Source organism: Brassica oleracea, chromosome C7, assembly GCF_000695525.1.
Source record: "Brassica oleracea var. oleracea cultivar TO1000 chromosome C7, BOL, whole genome shotgun sequence".
NCBI lineage: Eukaryota > Viridiplantae > Streptophyta > Magnoliopsida > Brassicales > Brassicaceae > Brassica > Brassica oleracea.
The window spans coordinates 32,407,938-32,424,458 of record NC_027754.1 but is presented as its reverse complement, the minus strand read 5'-3'; the positions used below and the strand labels follow the sequence as shown (position 1 = coordinate 32,424,458).

The window sequence follows — 16,521 nt, the reverse complement described above, 5'->3', positions numbered from 1 at the left end:
GATGGGATCACTATTTTGTATTTACATATTAATCTAATTGGATTTGCAATTTTTGCATCTGTTTTTAAGTTGTTTATCTTCTGCAATGATGTCAGAGACATCATAGCACTAGTTTAAACGGTTGTTGGAATCGTTTCTTTAAAGGAGCCAGACTTTGAAAAAGTAATAGTTTAATTTTAATGTCAAAACTAGGGAGATAACTCAAGTTTCATTGTCAACCACAAAACTCTTCTGATCACTGCAACTACACATTCATTCACCAGATTTAACATAGATTAGAACCATGTTATGTTGATAGAGAAAAGAGATGATTATGTTGATGAAGAAGAGAGAAACACAAACAACGAAGAGAAAAGATCGTGGGAGAAGGAGAAAAACGTGGGAGAAAATATTTTATGAGATATTTAGGGAAGATTTGTTTAGATTTAATAAATATCTTTAACCGAATATGGAAGTTTCCATATTTTTTCGGATTTCACGTAGAATATATATCCTAGCTAACTCAGAATACAATAGATTAGATGTGAAACATATTATTCCTTAAGCGCCACATAAGGTAAAAGGCAGAACATGTTATGATACATAATATAGAAAAGGTATATCATTGTGTTGTGGCTATATGTCGTTATCAAGCTGTATGTATACTGAAGACATCTTTCTTGATTATAGCGTTTTGAAATATAGCTTGGTTAGAATATATAAGAAATGCTAGTTTACGTTGTATACCCAAGATATATCTATGTATAAAACTTAGTATATGATTTCTAGACTAAGTAGATGACCAGAATGAGTATTCTAACTGTAGGTAGAAGATAAAATATAATAAGATTCCACTTTAAAAAAAAAACTTTTAAACATATATATTTTCATACTTATGTTTCCAATAGTTTTTATTTTTTTAACATTTTTAAAATTCAGTTTACTATTTTTCCCATAAAAGAAGAGAAAAAGTTGTCCAGAATTGCCCAAAATATCAAAAGTACTATTGTGACAAATAAAAGTTCAAATTGTCCAATTTTTTCAATTTTCCCTAAACTTTTCTTAGTGTGAACAGAAACATCATTTAACAAAAAGAAATCAGTAGTATGGGTCACATTCTAAGTTTGTCTTACATTGAGAGACACATTCAACATTTGAGACACTTTTCCTTGGCACTTGCTATTTGATCGGACAATAATGCCCCTGATGAAAGCTTTGTTATTAATTTAAACCTCATTTACTTATTTGTTTTTATTTCAAATATTAATAAATATAAATAAATAAATTTGATGTAATAAATTTTAACTTTTCATCTTCTACATTTCGACATCCATTTATATATAATTTAGAAATTTAAAAATAAAAACATAGAAAATGTTTTTATAATTAAAATATTGTAGATAGTATTGGATGGATAAGCCATCCACAAAAAAAAACATATAAATGAATGAATTGTGGACAAAGAAAACGTAGACATAATTTACAAAAAGTGAAGATTAGATTTCATCAAATACATGAATTTATAGTTTGTGTTCGATGTAGGAAAAAAGGTAAAAAAGATCATCTTCTTTGTGGATAGAATCTCCCAGGTTGAAGCCACCCACTAGTTCCCAGAGATCTGTTCAACCATCCACATATAACCCATCCACGCTCCAGCTATCCATACACCACTTATCCACGCAGCCCCCATCTGCACGCTATCCGTCGACATGCTATCCGTCCACATCTTTTGCAGATCTGGATTCTGAAATCGTAACTTTGCAGATCTGGATTTTAAAATTCACAACAACACTAAGAAACCAACAAAACGAGAATCGATTTAAAAGATTTAAAAGATCAGACAAATTCGGAGAATCTAGGATTTAGAAGATTAGAAGGTCAAACTACCTTCTTCTTTTTCTACATCTTTTTCACTTTTTTACAAGCTGTAATCTCTCGGTTTGCCTTTTTTCTTTTGTGTTAGGAAGAGAAAAAAGAGGTGATAGAATCATTGGAAGATAAAATTTGAATAAAGTCACGTTGAAAGAATGAGAGAGACAAGAGAAAAAGTAAAAAAATATTAATGTACAGAATTTTTCAATCAGGGTGTTTTTGGTCTTTTTAACACTAGAAAATATCTTACAAGCACAATGTGTTTTGCGATATAATTGATAAAACAAAGATAAAATGTACCTCCAAACGTAAAAATTTGGCTGTTCCACTATATATTGATTCCAAGTATGACTCTTTTATTGTTTAAACATTTGTCTAACTTAAAATTTATTGTTAGAGACTAATTGATAACTTTCCAAGAAATTAACTATATATTGGCCTAACTAATATCTTCCAAAAACTAATGGTTTTGCTTAGCCTGTGTTCATCGATTATTATTATTTTCAATTCCAGAATATGTCATAAAGAGGGGAAGAATCTGGGACGTTCATCATTTTGTATTATTGTATATTAAGGTTCCAAGCTTTTCTTCGCCTAAGAAGCATTCTAAAACGCAGTCTACATCGAACTTTACTTTACGTGTTGTTAAAACAAACGCGTATATTTGGCAAACATTCCTTTATTTCTTCTTGATAAGCATGATTTATAAATGTGTTTCAAAAAAAAAAAAAAAAAAGCATGATTTATAAATAGTTTTTTTATATTTATAAATAGTTAGTAACCATTAATCAAGAACACATCCCGTTTTATCTGATATTTATTTGCTTAGATGCAACATTTTAAATTAGCCCTAAATCGCTGATTAATTTGTGCAAATTGATGATACTTATCTACATAATTAATAATATAAGCTTGATTAGCAATTGTTGAGAGTTTTCTCACTGCTATAATTTCTCTACAACATCAATTCTCTTCTAATTATGATGTATATAGTCTTTTTTTAAAAAAATTTAGAGATTGTTATTTTTCTTTATTTTCCTTTTTAACTGTAAAGACGAAAAACATATTATAGTTACGAAAAAGTTATAAATAACTTATTGATTTTTAAATCTATAGCCAAAATATTACAACACTAAAATTGTTAACCACATCCTAAGGATTTATAGCATAAAAATTCACAATAAACCTTTAACTAATCATGCTCATAGTTTTTTTATTGGCATATTATGTTCATATAGTAATTCGTATTGCTCAAAGCAAAAACATTTTTTATTTCGCTTTCCATGAACAAATTTACCCAACAACACATGTCTCAAAAGTGAATATGTCTACACAATGAATATAGCAAGTGGCACACCATTTATTTAATAAACATAAATAGCAAGTGGCAACCACTTATTTACGCAGTATTACGATACTTTTTTTTTGTATCAAAAATGAAGTTTTATGAAATATAGATATCAAAAATCAGAGTCTATTAATAGGAAAAAAATCTTCAGTTTTAGGTATGTTTTAACTGAATATCATTAATTAATTAAAATAAAGAACCAGGCTCTGCAATAATCAAAAGTGGTTTTCGTAGTCTAATTAATTTCGTATTAAACAGGTTTTGTAGTTATAATCTGTCGACAGATCAGCACTCAGCAAGAATGACAGAAAACTCTACGAACGACACGTGTCCATCTTCCTAAAGACATTGGCGATTTCACCGTTACCCTAATCTTATACCTCTTTCCATCCTCAAAAGAAAGATAAATATTAGTATTTAATTTTTTTGCTCCCTCGTGAAATCTCGACCCCTAAAATAAAAACAATAAAACAAAGACGGAGAAATTCTCGCACAAGTTTTCTCTCTTGACTCGGTCGACCACACCAACCAACCCCAAACTCTCTCTCTCTCTCTCTCTCTCTTCCAATCCAATTCGCTTTACCAACAAGAGGAAGGAACCTCCTCCTGCCTTGTTTCAAATCATTTCGCGGCTGAGGGTTCGGCTTTGGCTTCTCACGGTTCTTCGTGGGTGTGAGAGAAAAGGGTTTCGTTGATTTGATTCGATCTCACAGGATCAACAAGTCTTCATCTTCTTTCGTCTTTTTTTTTTTTTTTTTTTTTTAAAATTAGGTTTCGAATTATCTGGAAAACCCTAAGTCTCTACACAGAAAAGAAAACAATTTATTGATTCGTTCATTCATGTGTGACCACCGCCAATTCGTTGTTAATACGTCTCATCTTAGCGTTTTCAGTTTCGTATCGTTGTAGGTTTCTTAGGGTTCGTTTAACTTTCTAATCTAGAAAGAAACAAAAGGAAGCTCAGATCATTTTGGGTGACTAGTATTTTTTTGTTGTCATCTCAAATCAAATCAAAGAGTCCAGCTTCTTCCCTTTCTCTTCTTATTCTCTCTTTATCATTTACAGATCACCAAAAAAGATAGCTTTTTTTTTTCCGGATCTGATCTTGGGGTTTCACTTTTTAGGGATTCTTTTTTAGGTTAAGTGTGTGTATTAGTAGGAGATATGGCGTTGAATTTTTCACAGAGAAACTTTTCTCCCCATTTATCCGAGGAACCGATGAAGATAGCCAATGGGTATCTCGTTGAGGGAGTTTCCGACAGGAAAGATGATGTTTTTTCCCATCCTTGGTGTTCAAGTCTTGCTAAAGGTGATTCAGCAGCTTCTTCTGTTGATATACTTGATCTTCTGCCTTCTGATCCCTTTGGCATGGATATCAACAATACTTTCACTGCGATCACTGGATGGCTTCAGGATTTGGAGGTTGATTATGAGAGAGATGAGTGTGGGATTGGCGATGGGAACCACCACCACCACCAGCTCTTTGCTGGGTTGAGTTTCATTTGGAACAATGCAATGCGGTTTCAGGAGTTCCCGGAGAGTAGTAATGTGTGGGGGTCGTTGAACGGGTTTGGTGATGGATCTTGTCATGGTGCTTTCGTGTCTCCTGGTAGTTTGGATCAAGTGTTGGATGTGAGGAATGGTGGCGAAGTTGCAGAGAGCAGTGGTTGCTGCACCAATGATGGAGGAGAGAACGCAAACGTTGTTCATCACGCGTTTGGTTTTTGTCTTTATCACTTGGGGGTGAAGGATCTTCTTTCAGTTAGTATGGTTTGCAAGTCGCTGCACACGACTGTCTCTGATGACTCGCTGCTGTGGAGACATATCCACATTTCTCAACCGTTGAATGAGAAGATCACTGATGAGGCTCTTCTGCAGTTAACAGACCGTGCTCAGGGCACTATGCAGTGTCTGAGGCTCGTAGATTGCTCGAGAATTACAGAAGATTGTCTTAAGCAGGTGTTGGAGCGCAACCCACAAGTAGTTAAGGTGAGCTTTTCTTCATTTAAACATTAGTTAAGAAAATAATGTTTCTTTGGGATCTCATTTAAACGTAATATTGTTTTGTGGTTGGCAGCTTGGCGTGCCTGGATGCATAAGGATCACAATCGATGGTGTTTTGAGCATCTTGAGAGATCTGAAGTCTGCGGGAAAGCTTCAGGTGAAGCACTTGGAGATCGGTGGCCTCTTTGGAGTGACTAAAGATCACTATGAGGAATTGTTTGGTTTGCTAGACATAGAAACTAATGTGGAGCGGTCCACACAGAAGCCACGTTTTTACCATAGAGGATACTCATGTTTATCCTGCGATGATAACGAGGGGATAGATATTGAGATGTGCCCAAAATGTGAGAACTCGAGGCTTGTGTATGACTGTCCAGCGGAAGATTGTAAAGGGAAGAAGGAATGTCGTGCTTGTTCTCTTTGCATACAGAGGTGTTTTCAGTGTGGTCGGTGCATCAATGACAGTGAGTATGAGGAAACCTTTTGTCTGGAGTTCTTGTGCGCTGATTGTTCCAAGCCGTCCTCTGAGTTACCTCTCTAGGTAGAAAAATTCAGTCTGAGCCGTTCTTTTCATTCTGAAATTGAATGGCTCAGTTCTTCGTGGGTAAGGTGTAGGTGCCATAGTATCGTGTATATATATTAGTATGGCTTTATTTGGGGTTTGGAGAAGTCAGAAAAAAAGGGAAAAAAAGAAAGAATCATCGAATAGTTTTTGTGGATGAAGACTACACAAGGAGTCTGTAATGGGTGGTAATCCGCTTTTAGTTCTGAGAAACAGATTATGAAGCTTTAGGTGGTGGTATCCTGCTGTCTTGACTGAGAATTGCATGATGGGTTATTTGTTTTGAGAAAGTCAACGAGAAAAAGGAAAGGAAAGACTGTGTAAAAGAAAAATTCCGAGTGGTAGAGTAGTGTGTTTTGTAGCATCTGTCAGCTGCTTTGGTTGTTGAGTTTGGAGGGTAAAGAATATGAGTTTTTAGCGCATCTGAAGCCATCAAAGGAGACCATAATATTGGTAAAAGAATAGATGGAGATGCTTTGTGTGAGTTAAAGCATGGAGACTGAGACTACATTAAACTCCACTCCATGTTGATCAAGGTAAAGTTGCATCTTGTGGCTCTTGCTTATGTTTCATATCTATTCATCACTGAATACACCGACCGTTTTGCATATGTTTCTTAACTAGTAAGACTGAATCCACGACTGTTTATTTTTCAGGTGTGCCACTTTGGTGAAATCGTTACTCGGATGGAGATGGACTTTAACTATCTAGGAACTTCTTTATTAAAATAAATTATATGTTATATCTTTTGTTGAATAATTGTCATAAAATAAAGATTTCCCTGGGCTTTAGACTTCCATTAAAAATAATAAAAATAAAAGTTGTAACTTTGAATTGTTTGCTGTGTATGCAACCCAATAAGCAAATTTAAGATCAAGATACCAAGCACCAATGGTTTGCCAAAAGAAGAAGACTATTTAAAAGAAGAGAGTACAGTACATATCTTCGCATCTTTTATGAGTCTGGATTGTCTTATCATGTTTTCTTCTAGCTAACGCTAAATCTCGATCATGTTGAGCATAGTCTCTTTGTTTTCATTGATCTTTTGATGAGAAATGGGATGAGGAAAAGAGAAGCTTCTTTTTCTCGATCAGATATGTATGTTTCCTCTGTACATTCCATCTTTTGATTGTTAGTTGTCAGAAATTGAACTTTTAAAGAACTGAATCTAATATAAACTTGGTTGGTAAGCAAAACAAAACAGAGTGAGAAAGCTGATAATTATTGAAACAAACACAAGGAACAAAGGTACATGATGCCGACACATTTCAGAAAGAGCAAAACAGAAAACAACACAGATGTGAATAAAGGATTCACGCGAGTGTTACTACTCTTATTCATCCCATTCGTCGTTCTTGTGTGAGACGAGCGTGTCCACTTTGTGAATCTGCAAAGGAAAATGTGGTCAAGAAACATTTTGCAAGTGAAGTAAGAGGTTTCAGCTTTCTTTCATAACCTTGGTATCAAAAGCGTGTAGCTTAACCATCTGAGGATTAGCAATTAACTTGGGGTCGCTTTCAACCCAGGTGAATGGAACAGCCACATCCGTGTCCGTATATGTGTACATCAAACACACCTAAACCAAAAAATAAAAAATAACAATGATATGCAAATTACAATGAGAGAAACCAACACACGAACAAATGATCACATTGGGTTTTCTCTACTTACAAGGTTCATCAAGACAAGGCAAGTAAGTAATGCTGGAAGCAACCTGTCGCATGGTAGCTTGGAACTCCCTCATGATCTCCTTATCACTCTTCTCCCTCGACACCCTGAAAAAATCAAGATTGACGTTGTGAAAACGAAATTCAAGAAGAGTGATCATGATTTCAAATTCAACAACTGACCCTTTCTCAACAACTTCACTATCAGTCTCGATACGGAAGTTCCACCTCTCCAAGACTTCACCAGTGGATTTGCTCTTTTAGAGAATTGTCTCTCCGGCCATTTATGAAATTATGGAAAACTTTTGAATCTTTTAGAGAAATCTAAAATTAGTGGGAATGTGTTTCATTGCCCACATTTTACATTGTAGTAGTTAATTTATCTCATTTGGTTTTGTGTTTAAACATCAGTTAGAGTTTAATGAAAGGGAATAGAAAGATTTGGAGTAAGCTTGTTATGTTCTTAAGAATCATCAAATAATGTGACTGGTTGGTATATGTTTTGAGTTACAGTAGTAATAAGGAATCCTATGGTTTGTCCCCATCTCTCAACAGCTTTGATGATGTCTCTAAAATACTTTTTTCGAGTCGGGCTCGTTCTATGGAGTTGCAGCTGAAATGATCATGCTTTTGACGGGGGTGAGTTCTTTAGCTACTTGAGATCTTCAAGTTTTATACTTTCTTTTGTTATCAATGTGTGTTATCGATTGATTTTCTTCTGACAAGTTGGTTCATTCTGTAAACAAATGGGAGTCCTTTTCATGAAAATAAAGGCATGTAAACAGGAAGAGACTATGTATTAACAAATATATTTCCTTGTCAACGGAACAAAAAAAACACATTTTAAAAATCTCCTAAAGCTGAAGTACAAACTTTTAAATTTATAATTTGGTCAATTTCCATTTAAATATAATGATTAGGTATTAACGAATGTTGGAGTCAACCATACAATCCCACAAGCACCAAAGGTTGCCGTGACACGCATGCATTTTTTGGAGTTGACTTGTACGGTTGTTGTACCTTGAGTTGGCCGCCAATCACCAACAGGATTAAAGTCAATGTGAGGCTTACATTTTCCTTATAGAAATATGATGGTGAAAAATAATTCAAGAGTTTTTTTTTTTTAGAACTGGCATAAAATAATTCAAGAGTTGAAAAATCATTATGATATGTTCATAAAACATTATGATATAAAGTATGTATCACCATCTACTAACACATAAATTTATACTTTTCGGAAAAGAAAAAAAAAATCATTTATTTTCGTAAGATTCACATATGCAGTTTAATTCAGACAATAATCAAATCAAATAACCGCAATTTACAACATACATAACACTAAGCTTTTAACAATGTTATCATCATTGATATACATTACACAAATACAATCAAATAAATTTATTATGAACACTGTTATATCTAGAGTTCTATCAACCAAACGTTGATAAAATAAATAGAAGTCATTTAAATTTCTTGCCAGAGTTTATCTCCCTAAACCAATCAACCCAGTTTCGTAAAACCCACAAAACACTAAGCACAATAGCAGAGCCAATCACAAAAAGCCACGATATCCACGCCCACCGTGGGATCGCTCCCTCCGCCGCTCCGCTTCCGTAAAACGACGCCATATCGTACAGAGCCACCGGACCCGCCAATCCACGAACCACAGTGTAGAACAAGTAGAAAGGAGGAGACAAAAGCTCTCTCACCCTCCTCGCCAGCACGACGTCGTTCTTTCTGTACCCAGCGATCGTCCACACGTTCTGGCACGCGCTCGTCGCCTCCGCCAAGACCAAGAGTAGGAGGAGCGCGTGAGCCCCGTGACCTACGGCGAATCGGCACGTGGCGAAGACGTAGAGCGTCGCGATGTGGTGGAGGATGAAGAGGAAATCGCTCGGGAGGAAGATGAGGTAGTGTAGGAGATCGATCGTGAAGTACGCCATGCTGAAGTCGAGGACGGAGGATTCCACGGCGGTGTTGGGAGATGCGACGGCGCGTGGGGTTATTAGCAGAGCGTGAGAAGCTAGTACGACGGCGGGGGTGCCGTGGAACAGCGACATTAAGCAGCTGGCGCCTAGATGAGATGATTTCCACGAGCGGAAGATGAGGAAGTAGCCGACGAGGTATACCGTGACGAAGAGGAGGAGAAACGACGGCAGATTGGCCGGAGAAGAAGGATTAAACGACGCCGTTTCCATGTCTCTGTTTCTGATATTTTTCTGAAACTGTTTGGAAGAGCTTCGCTCAATTTGAGTGGGGGTTTTTAATTGAGATGATAAAATGATTTGGTGTGATGAAGAGTATGGAATGTACAGTGGATCTAGAAGTCCAACAATTGATCGCAGCCGTTGGATTTATTTCTAGTTTGGCGTGTATATGTACGTATTTATTTAGTTTTGCCTGCGTACAAGTTATATGCTCTAGTGCTTATCTGGATATTCTTTTCGTATTAAAGGGATGATTAATATTTTATTTTATCTAATTTGTGATTGAGTAAAAGTTAGGGTTAAACATCATATGATGATATATTATATTTGTTTTAGAGAAAATGACTAGGATAGTTTTTATCTCAAATATAGTCTCTAAGAATAAAGATGATCAAAATAGCATTTAATGTTTTATTAAAAGAGATAAATATACACTTATATCCCAATGGTAAATTAATTTAGACATTAGAGTTTAGAGTTAAGGGGTGGGGTTTAGGATTTAGGGTTTAAAGTTTAGAGTTTAGAGTTTAGGGTTTAGAGTTTAGAGTTTAGGGATGAGATTTAGGATTTAGGGTTTAGGGTTTAGAGTTTACGGTTTAGGGTTTAAGGTTTAAAGTTTAGGGGTGAGGTTTAGGGTTTAGAGTTTGGGGTTAAGGAGTGGGGTTTAGAGTTTAGGGTTTAGGATTTAGGGTTTAGGTTTTATGGTTTAGAGTTGGGGAGTGGGTTTTTGGGATAAGATTTCAAATTTTGAAAAATACAAAAAATTTAATTTTTTCAAAAGATAAAATGCTATTTTGGTCATTTTATTTTTTGAGAACTATTTTTCTGACATAAACTTAGAAATGCCCTATTTCGGAGATTTGCCTTTTGTTTTATCTCACTTGTGAAAGTAAAATTACGGGTCATATGTTTTCAACCTTTTTTTTTTTCAACCTGGTTTTGTGACGGAAAATGGGGTAAGAAAATGCAGGCTAATTGTGATTTAGCGAGGTCCTAATAGACTTTACTAGGCCCATTATATTGCCAGTTTTTAAGTGATCTTCTTAATTATAGGGCCTTAAATTTAATTATAACCAAAGGCCCCTTTAACAGCTAACGTAGTTCCTCGATTAGGTTCTTTCGTAAGTGTAGGACCTACCTGAACCTTTTCTTTCTTTTTTTGTTTCTGTCATTAGTCAGTTTACCAATTATTAACTTGCGTTGACAGTGAACAAAAAAAACTTGCGTTGACAACAACCAAATAAAAATTATTTTGCTATTTGAATTATTATATATATATATATATATATATATTATTCTGTGTATTTGCACATTCTTCATATATTAATCTCGATATGAGGTTTAATAAAAAAATATGGAGATTGCTGCCAAACAAAAAAACTTGATATGAGGATTTTAACAAATGAGTCAATTTTTTCTGGACAATGATAGGATAGAATTTTTGAAAGTTTTGATGGTTTGATAGAGGCGGAAAACACGAGGGCTAACATTTCACCATTACATGTTGAATTGGAGGGTTGCATTTGGGCACTAGAGGATATAGGGAATCTACGACAATTTTACATGACGGTTGCAACAAATTATTTCTAATTGGTGAAAATGGTTTTTGAACCTACATAATGGCCAACATACGCAAGTTATTTGGAAGATATACGAATTCTGAGAGAAAGCTTTAATCACACTCCAAGAACGTAGTCTACAAGGGTGGACACACAGTGCTCGGAAGCAATCGTCCTTTGTCGTTCACATGGATGTAGAATTATCGAGTTGGTTCGTAGAGTCTTCGTTGAGTTTATGTGTTGATGACAAAAAAAACTAAGAAGTTTTTAGTGGCTTATTAATGATTATTTGAGAAAATTATTATTTATATAAAATTAGAAATCTCTATAATATTATTTGAGAAGTCGGTTTCATTTGTGTCGCTCTCACGTTAACTTTCACGATGGTTGATTACATTGATACCCTTAATGAATTAAAATATTATATTTCAAATACAGTTATTTATTTTTATTTAGTTTCCTGTTTAAAATTTTCCAAAAAAATAAACATATAATAAAAAAGGAATTGTTTTATAAATTTAAAAAAACGAATTGAAAAAAATATAAATTTATATATAATATGATTTCATAAAAAATAGAAAGTTCACAAAATAGTAATATTACAATTAAAAAATATTTTTAAATAACATAAAATATACTTTTGAAGTATTAAAAATATTTTCTTTCCATCTATATTTTCTTTGATGAAAAATATAAATTTGTATATAATGTGATTTCATTAAAAACCATTTACACAGATAATCTTGATATTAGAAAAAGAAATATTGTTTCTTTTAAAACATAATTTTAAACAATAAAAAAAATTCAAAGTAATAGAAATATTTTTATATATCTATCTATTTTCATAGATGATTACATAAACTGATTTATTTATAATTAACTAAAAATAGCTTATAATTAATATTATTAAAATATTTTATTTATTTTTCATATATTTAGTTGACTATAATATCTTTCAATTACATAAAAAAATATCGATAAATTATATTTTACTTATATAGTATTATTTTCAAATACAATCATAATTTTTTACTGCTTATTTTTAAGAGATATTAAAAAAACTAAAAATAAATTTTAAAAATAAACATAGTTTGATCAAATAGTTACAAAATAGTATAATGAGGTAGATATATTATATTTTATTATTATTTAATTTATTTGTTTTCTTAATATTAAATTTGCTTTTAAATTTTATGTTTTTATGATTGTGGAATTAATATAATCGTAATCAAAATACAAAAGCAAATCCGAATTCTCATTTTTAAGACTATTTAAAATAAATTTCAGTTTTCATTCAATAAATCAAATGCTTAAAGTTATTTAGAATTTATAAAATATTTTAATTATTGTAAATATTGATATGTGTTTATTAGTTTCCAAAAATGTATAAGCTACTTATGTATGTAACTTCCTATTGATCATCGCTTTATTTTCTAATATTTTTTTAAAAAAAAATCAACATATAATTTGATAAATATTATGAAAATACATGAACATTAAAATGATAAATAAAATTGATTTGATTTGACTTAATTATATTAAAAATAGTTATACTTCATTTTGAATTTTAAAGAATATATGTAACTAAATATACTCAGAACATGAGTGACTCGACTAATCCAACTTATATCTAAAATCATAGATTTAACTACGATAGAATATATAATTTTATATGAATAGTAATTTATTTTATAAATATAAATCATATGAAAACTCAAAACATATTAAAAATGAAAATAAAATATTAACCAGCTGTTACAATTTAGTTCTTTTGTAAAATTTATATATATGCATGAGACTTCAGAATATTATCGTTATATTAATTTATGTACTTTGGAATCAGACACTTTAGTTTATTTTTTATTTTATTCTAATCACAATATATCTTAAGTTATACATAATTTTCATAATATATATTTACATATCTAAGACAAAAATCAATTAAATGCAAATAAGAAATTAATCAAAATTTTAATATATTTAGAATAAAAGATATTACAGTTGAATTCAGAGATGCAATCCAATTTACCCAAATGACAACTCAATCGACTATAAAAAATCAACAAAACGGATTAGATATAACATATATAAAATCATATGTATAATTAAAGTAATATAATATTATTAATATAAATGATGCATATAAATTATAAATTAAAAAAATAAATAGCAATCAATTATTATAGTATATTTACTTTAGAAATATTTATACCCGTGCATAATCACGGGAAAATCACCTAGTATGTTTTTAATATCAAAGTAATATTGAACAAAATACTTCAAAAATTATTGTGTTGATTATAATATTAAAGATCATATATAATTTTCAATGAATGTATATATATATATATTATTATTATTTTTTTGCTAAAAACAATCTTAGCATATATTTTTGAAAATGTTATTTTATTTAATTTTTAAGATTATATACATAAACAAACAAGTAATAAGGAAAACCAAGTAATAATCAAGTATATATAAGTATTCAAATATTAAGCAAGTATTTGGTTAACAGGTACGCGATATAATCAAGTATTTATGATACTTGCTCGGGAGAAGCCAAGTACCGGGTATAGCAAAATTATCAAGCCGACCAGCGCCCAGGCCTACGTGTATACTAATTGTATCGATAGCGGCTTATTTTGTTTTTCTCCAATTCTAATAATATTTTATTTTGATTTTCTTTATAATTTAGACAAAAATAATTAGTGTTATTATGTCATTACTGGCATGTATCCGGCAGCTACCAACCCCGGTCGACTCAAAACATTTAACTATGAATAAATCAGTGGTGATAGTATTTCATAAATTAATAGTTATAGACTTATAGTATATTAATGTCTTTGAATGAAATCATATTTATTCGGTCGCTCTATAATTCATTGTTACTGAAGTGTATTTTTCTTATAAATGAAAAGGAAAAAAGTTTCTAGTTGGTGAACGAGGCCTTTCAATTACCAGATCGTCTAATTACTTTTTAAGACTTGTTGTCTTGTTCCACGTCCAAACACATTATAAATAAACACATTGGGAAGGGATTTTAATTGTAACACAAACTTGAAGAAGATGAAGAATGTTATGGTGGTTATTGACGAAAACAACTCAAGTTATGATGTACTCGTTTGGGTCCTTCAAAATCTTAAAGCTATCAGTGATAGCAATAAACTTCTGATATTTGCAAAACAGCCACAAAGTTCTGTTACTCCTATCTCACTATCTTCATCAGTGGCCTTTGCTCAACTTTTCTATCCGTTTTCACCCAGTTAAGTCGTTCATCAACGATTATTCTTCCTTTAAAAAAACATATACGTTTTTTCCTTTGTCTTATATGTGTTCTTGTATGTTTTGGAGGTGGAGAACTCATAAGACTAGCTCAACAAAAGAATATGAAGATTGCTCTGGGTATACTAGAGAAAGCCAAGAAGATATGTGGAAATCATGGGGTATAATCTCTTTACCAGATCATTTAATGAAATCACTTGTGCAAAAATATTTATATTTAAGTTCAGGTCATCACAACCATTTGTTGAAAAGGTTAGTCTCATCACAATTAATCAACAGATTAAAGCAGACACATTCACTGATGTCGGAGACCCAAATGAGCCAATCCACAAGATAATTCAAGAGCGAAAGGTCAATTTACTAGTTATGAGCGATCAACAAAACCAAAGTCTCAAAAAGTAAGTAAAGATTATTAGGGATTCAATTATTTTTATTTCAGATGATTGTCTATTTAATCAAACAACTTAGTAATGTAAGAAAAAAATTAAAGTAACGACCATTATTTCAAATAAATGCAGGTGTTTACACAATACATATTGCTCTCTTCTTGTCGTGGAGAAAGGAATTCGTATAAATTAGTGATTCGCTAAACTTAATGGTGGTACGAACCACTAAATCTTTATATAATTTGTATGCAAGCGATTATGTAAAATATATGATTGTTATAGTTTGGGGTTATTGAACTTTTGACTGTATGTATATTATTAATAAAATATGATATTGTAATACATTTCATATGTTGTTGATGCATGGGTGCCTTGGACCTAACCTGTAAAATACAAAATCAATAATTAAATTGGTTAAAATATCTCTATTTTCTGAACTGAACACAGCAAAATTAAAATTTAAAACAAATGAAATGTGTATAAGTTAAAAAAAAAAATACTAACTGGGAAATTAACATGGTATGAATTAATCGGTTGGGCATTGGTGATAAATAGTTATAAATTAATTATTATCCTAAATAGATGTTGTAGAATGTGTCAAATAAATACATATGTTGACATTATTATGTTTTACAAGAGGTATTAAATTGTTTAATACAGAATTCTGAGCCAAACCTCGAGCGCTAAGCTGTAAAGCTAAAAGAATTTGAGGAATTAGCCAATGATAGCATTCTGTCCCAATAAACGCACGCTTAAGATGGTTAATTGGATAACCTTAGATAAGTATGCCACTAGCACCATAGATCAAAGGGATGGTGGAATGAATGATCATACAAAATGGCTAAAATGCCTAATTTATCTAAACAACTGCTTTTTGATATGGCACACTTAAGTAGGTTGAGTTTTGATTGATGTATATTATGCACCAGCAATCGTTTTTTAAAGAACAAGCAAAAACCACTTTCATAAACAAACAAATTTTAATCAAAATAGTTTGTTTTATTTTGTAGCTTATATGTTTTTTAATAGAATTTACGTATTATAGAAAACAAAGAAATTTGCTGAGAATAAAAAATCTAAGAAAAATCTAAGAACAAATATCCAAATGAAGAATACAACTTAATTAAATCAAATGGTGAACTATAACTTGACCTTCTGGTCGACCAACCGGGATCAATGACATTCTAGGCAGTGCCGGAGCTAGGAATTTTTTTTAGGAGGGTCAATTTAGAAGTTAACAATATATTATAGGGGTCATTTAGCTAAATAAGCTAAAATTATCTAGATTTTAAAGAACTATATAAGTGTTACGAAAGTCAATAAAAGGAGGAACCGAAAACGTTGAAAAATATAAAAGATGTGGGGCCCGCTGTACTATTTGCACAGTGAATTCTTCTTCTATATAAACGATCGTTTCGATCGTTTATAAACTACACCTCAACCTTCTCTTCTCTCTAATACACTCTTTCTATCAGTGTTAAAATATTCTACGGGTATAAAATTTTGCCCTTATTTAAATTCCTGCGATACAAATAAATTCCAGTTCTTTTTATAACACGTTATCAGCACGATCACTCTGCGATTCGGTAAAATTTATTTGTATCATTTATACCCTGTTATAATGGTCGGTATACCGCCTCTACTATTATTTATAT

At 32.0% G+C, this 16,521-nt stretch overlaps 4 protein-coding genes across 4 annotated transcripts; 2 read left to right on the top strand and 2 right to left on the bottom strand.

Moving 5' to 3' along the window:
• The first annotated feature begins 3,661 nt into the window (after positions 1–3,661).
• On the top strand, positions 3,662–6,601 carry LOC106306722 (F-box protein SKIP14-like). Its single transcript, XM_013743446.1, has 3 exons — positions 3,662–5,188; positions 5,277–6,301; positions 6,422–6,601. The coding sequence occupies exons 1-2, from the start codon at positions 4,364–4,366 to the stop codon at positions 5,742–5,744; spliced, it is 1,293 nt and encodes a 430-aa protein (XP_013598900.1). The 5' UTR covers positions 3,662–4,363; the 3' UTR covers positions 5,745–6,301; positions 6,422–6,601.
• A 497-nt stretch (positions 6,602–7,098) lies between these two features.
• LOC106303114 (mitotic spindle checkpoint protein MAD2) lies at positions 7,099–7,791 on the bottom strand. The gene is given in 6 exon segments (XM_013739466.1): positions 7,099–7,152; positions 7,222–7,327; positions 7,329–7,341; positions 7,437–7,540; positions 7,616–7,689; positions 7,786–7,791. Coding segments are annotated over 6 exon segments (357 nt in total).
• A 980-nt stretch (positions 7,792–8,771) lies between these two features.
• LOC106304097 lies at positions 8,772–9,692 on the bottom strand. The gene has a single exon (XM_013740485.1). It carries the CDS (start codon positions 9,628–9,630, stop codon positions 8,893–8,895), a length of 738 nt encoding a protein of 245 aa, XP_013595939.1. The 5' UTR covers positions 9,631–9,692; the 3' UTR covers positions 8,772–8,892.
• Positions 9,693–14,206: 4,514 nt separating this feature from the next.
• Positions 14,207–15,208, top strand: LOC106304826. The gene is made up of 4 exons (XM_013741213.1): positions 14,207–14,460; positions 14,550–14,641; positions 14,760–14,878; positions 14,999–15,208. The coding sequence occupies exons 1-4, from the start codon at positions 14,265–14,267 to the stop codon at positions 15,057–15,059; spliced, it is 468 nt and encodes a 155-aa protein (XP_013596667.1). The 5' UTR covers positions 14,207–14,264; the 3' UTR covers positions 15,060–15,208.
• The last annotated feature ends 1,313 nt before the right edge of the window (positions 15,209–16,521 follow it).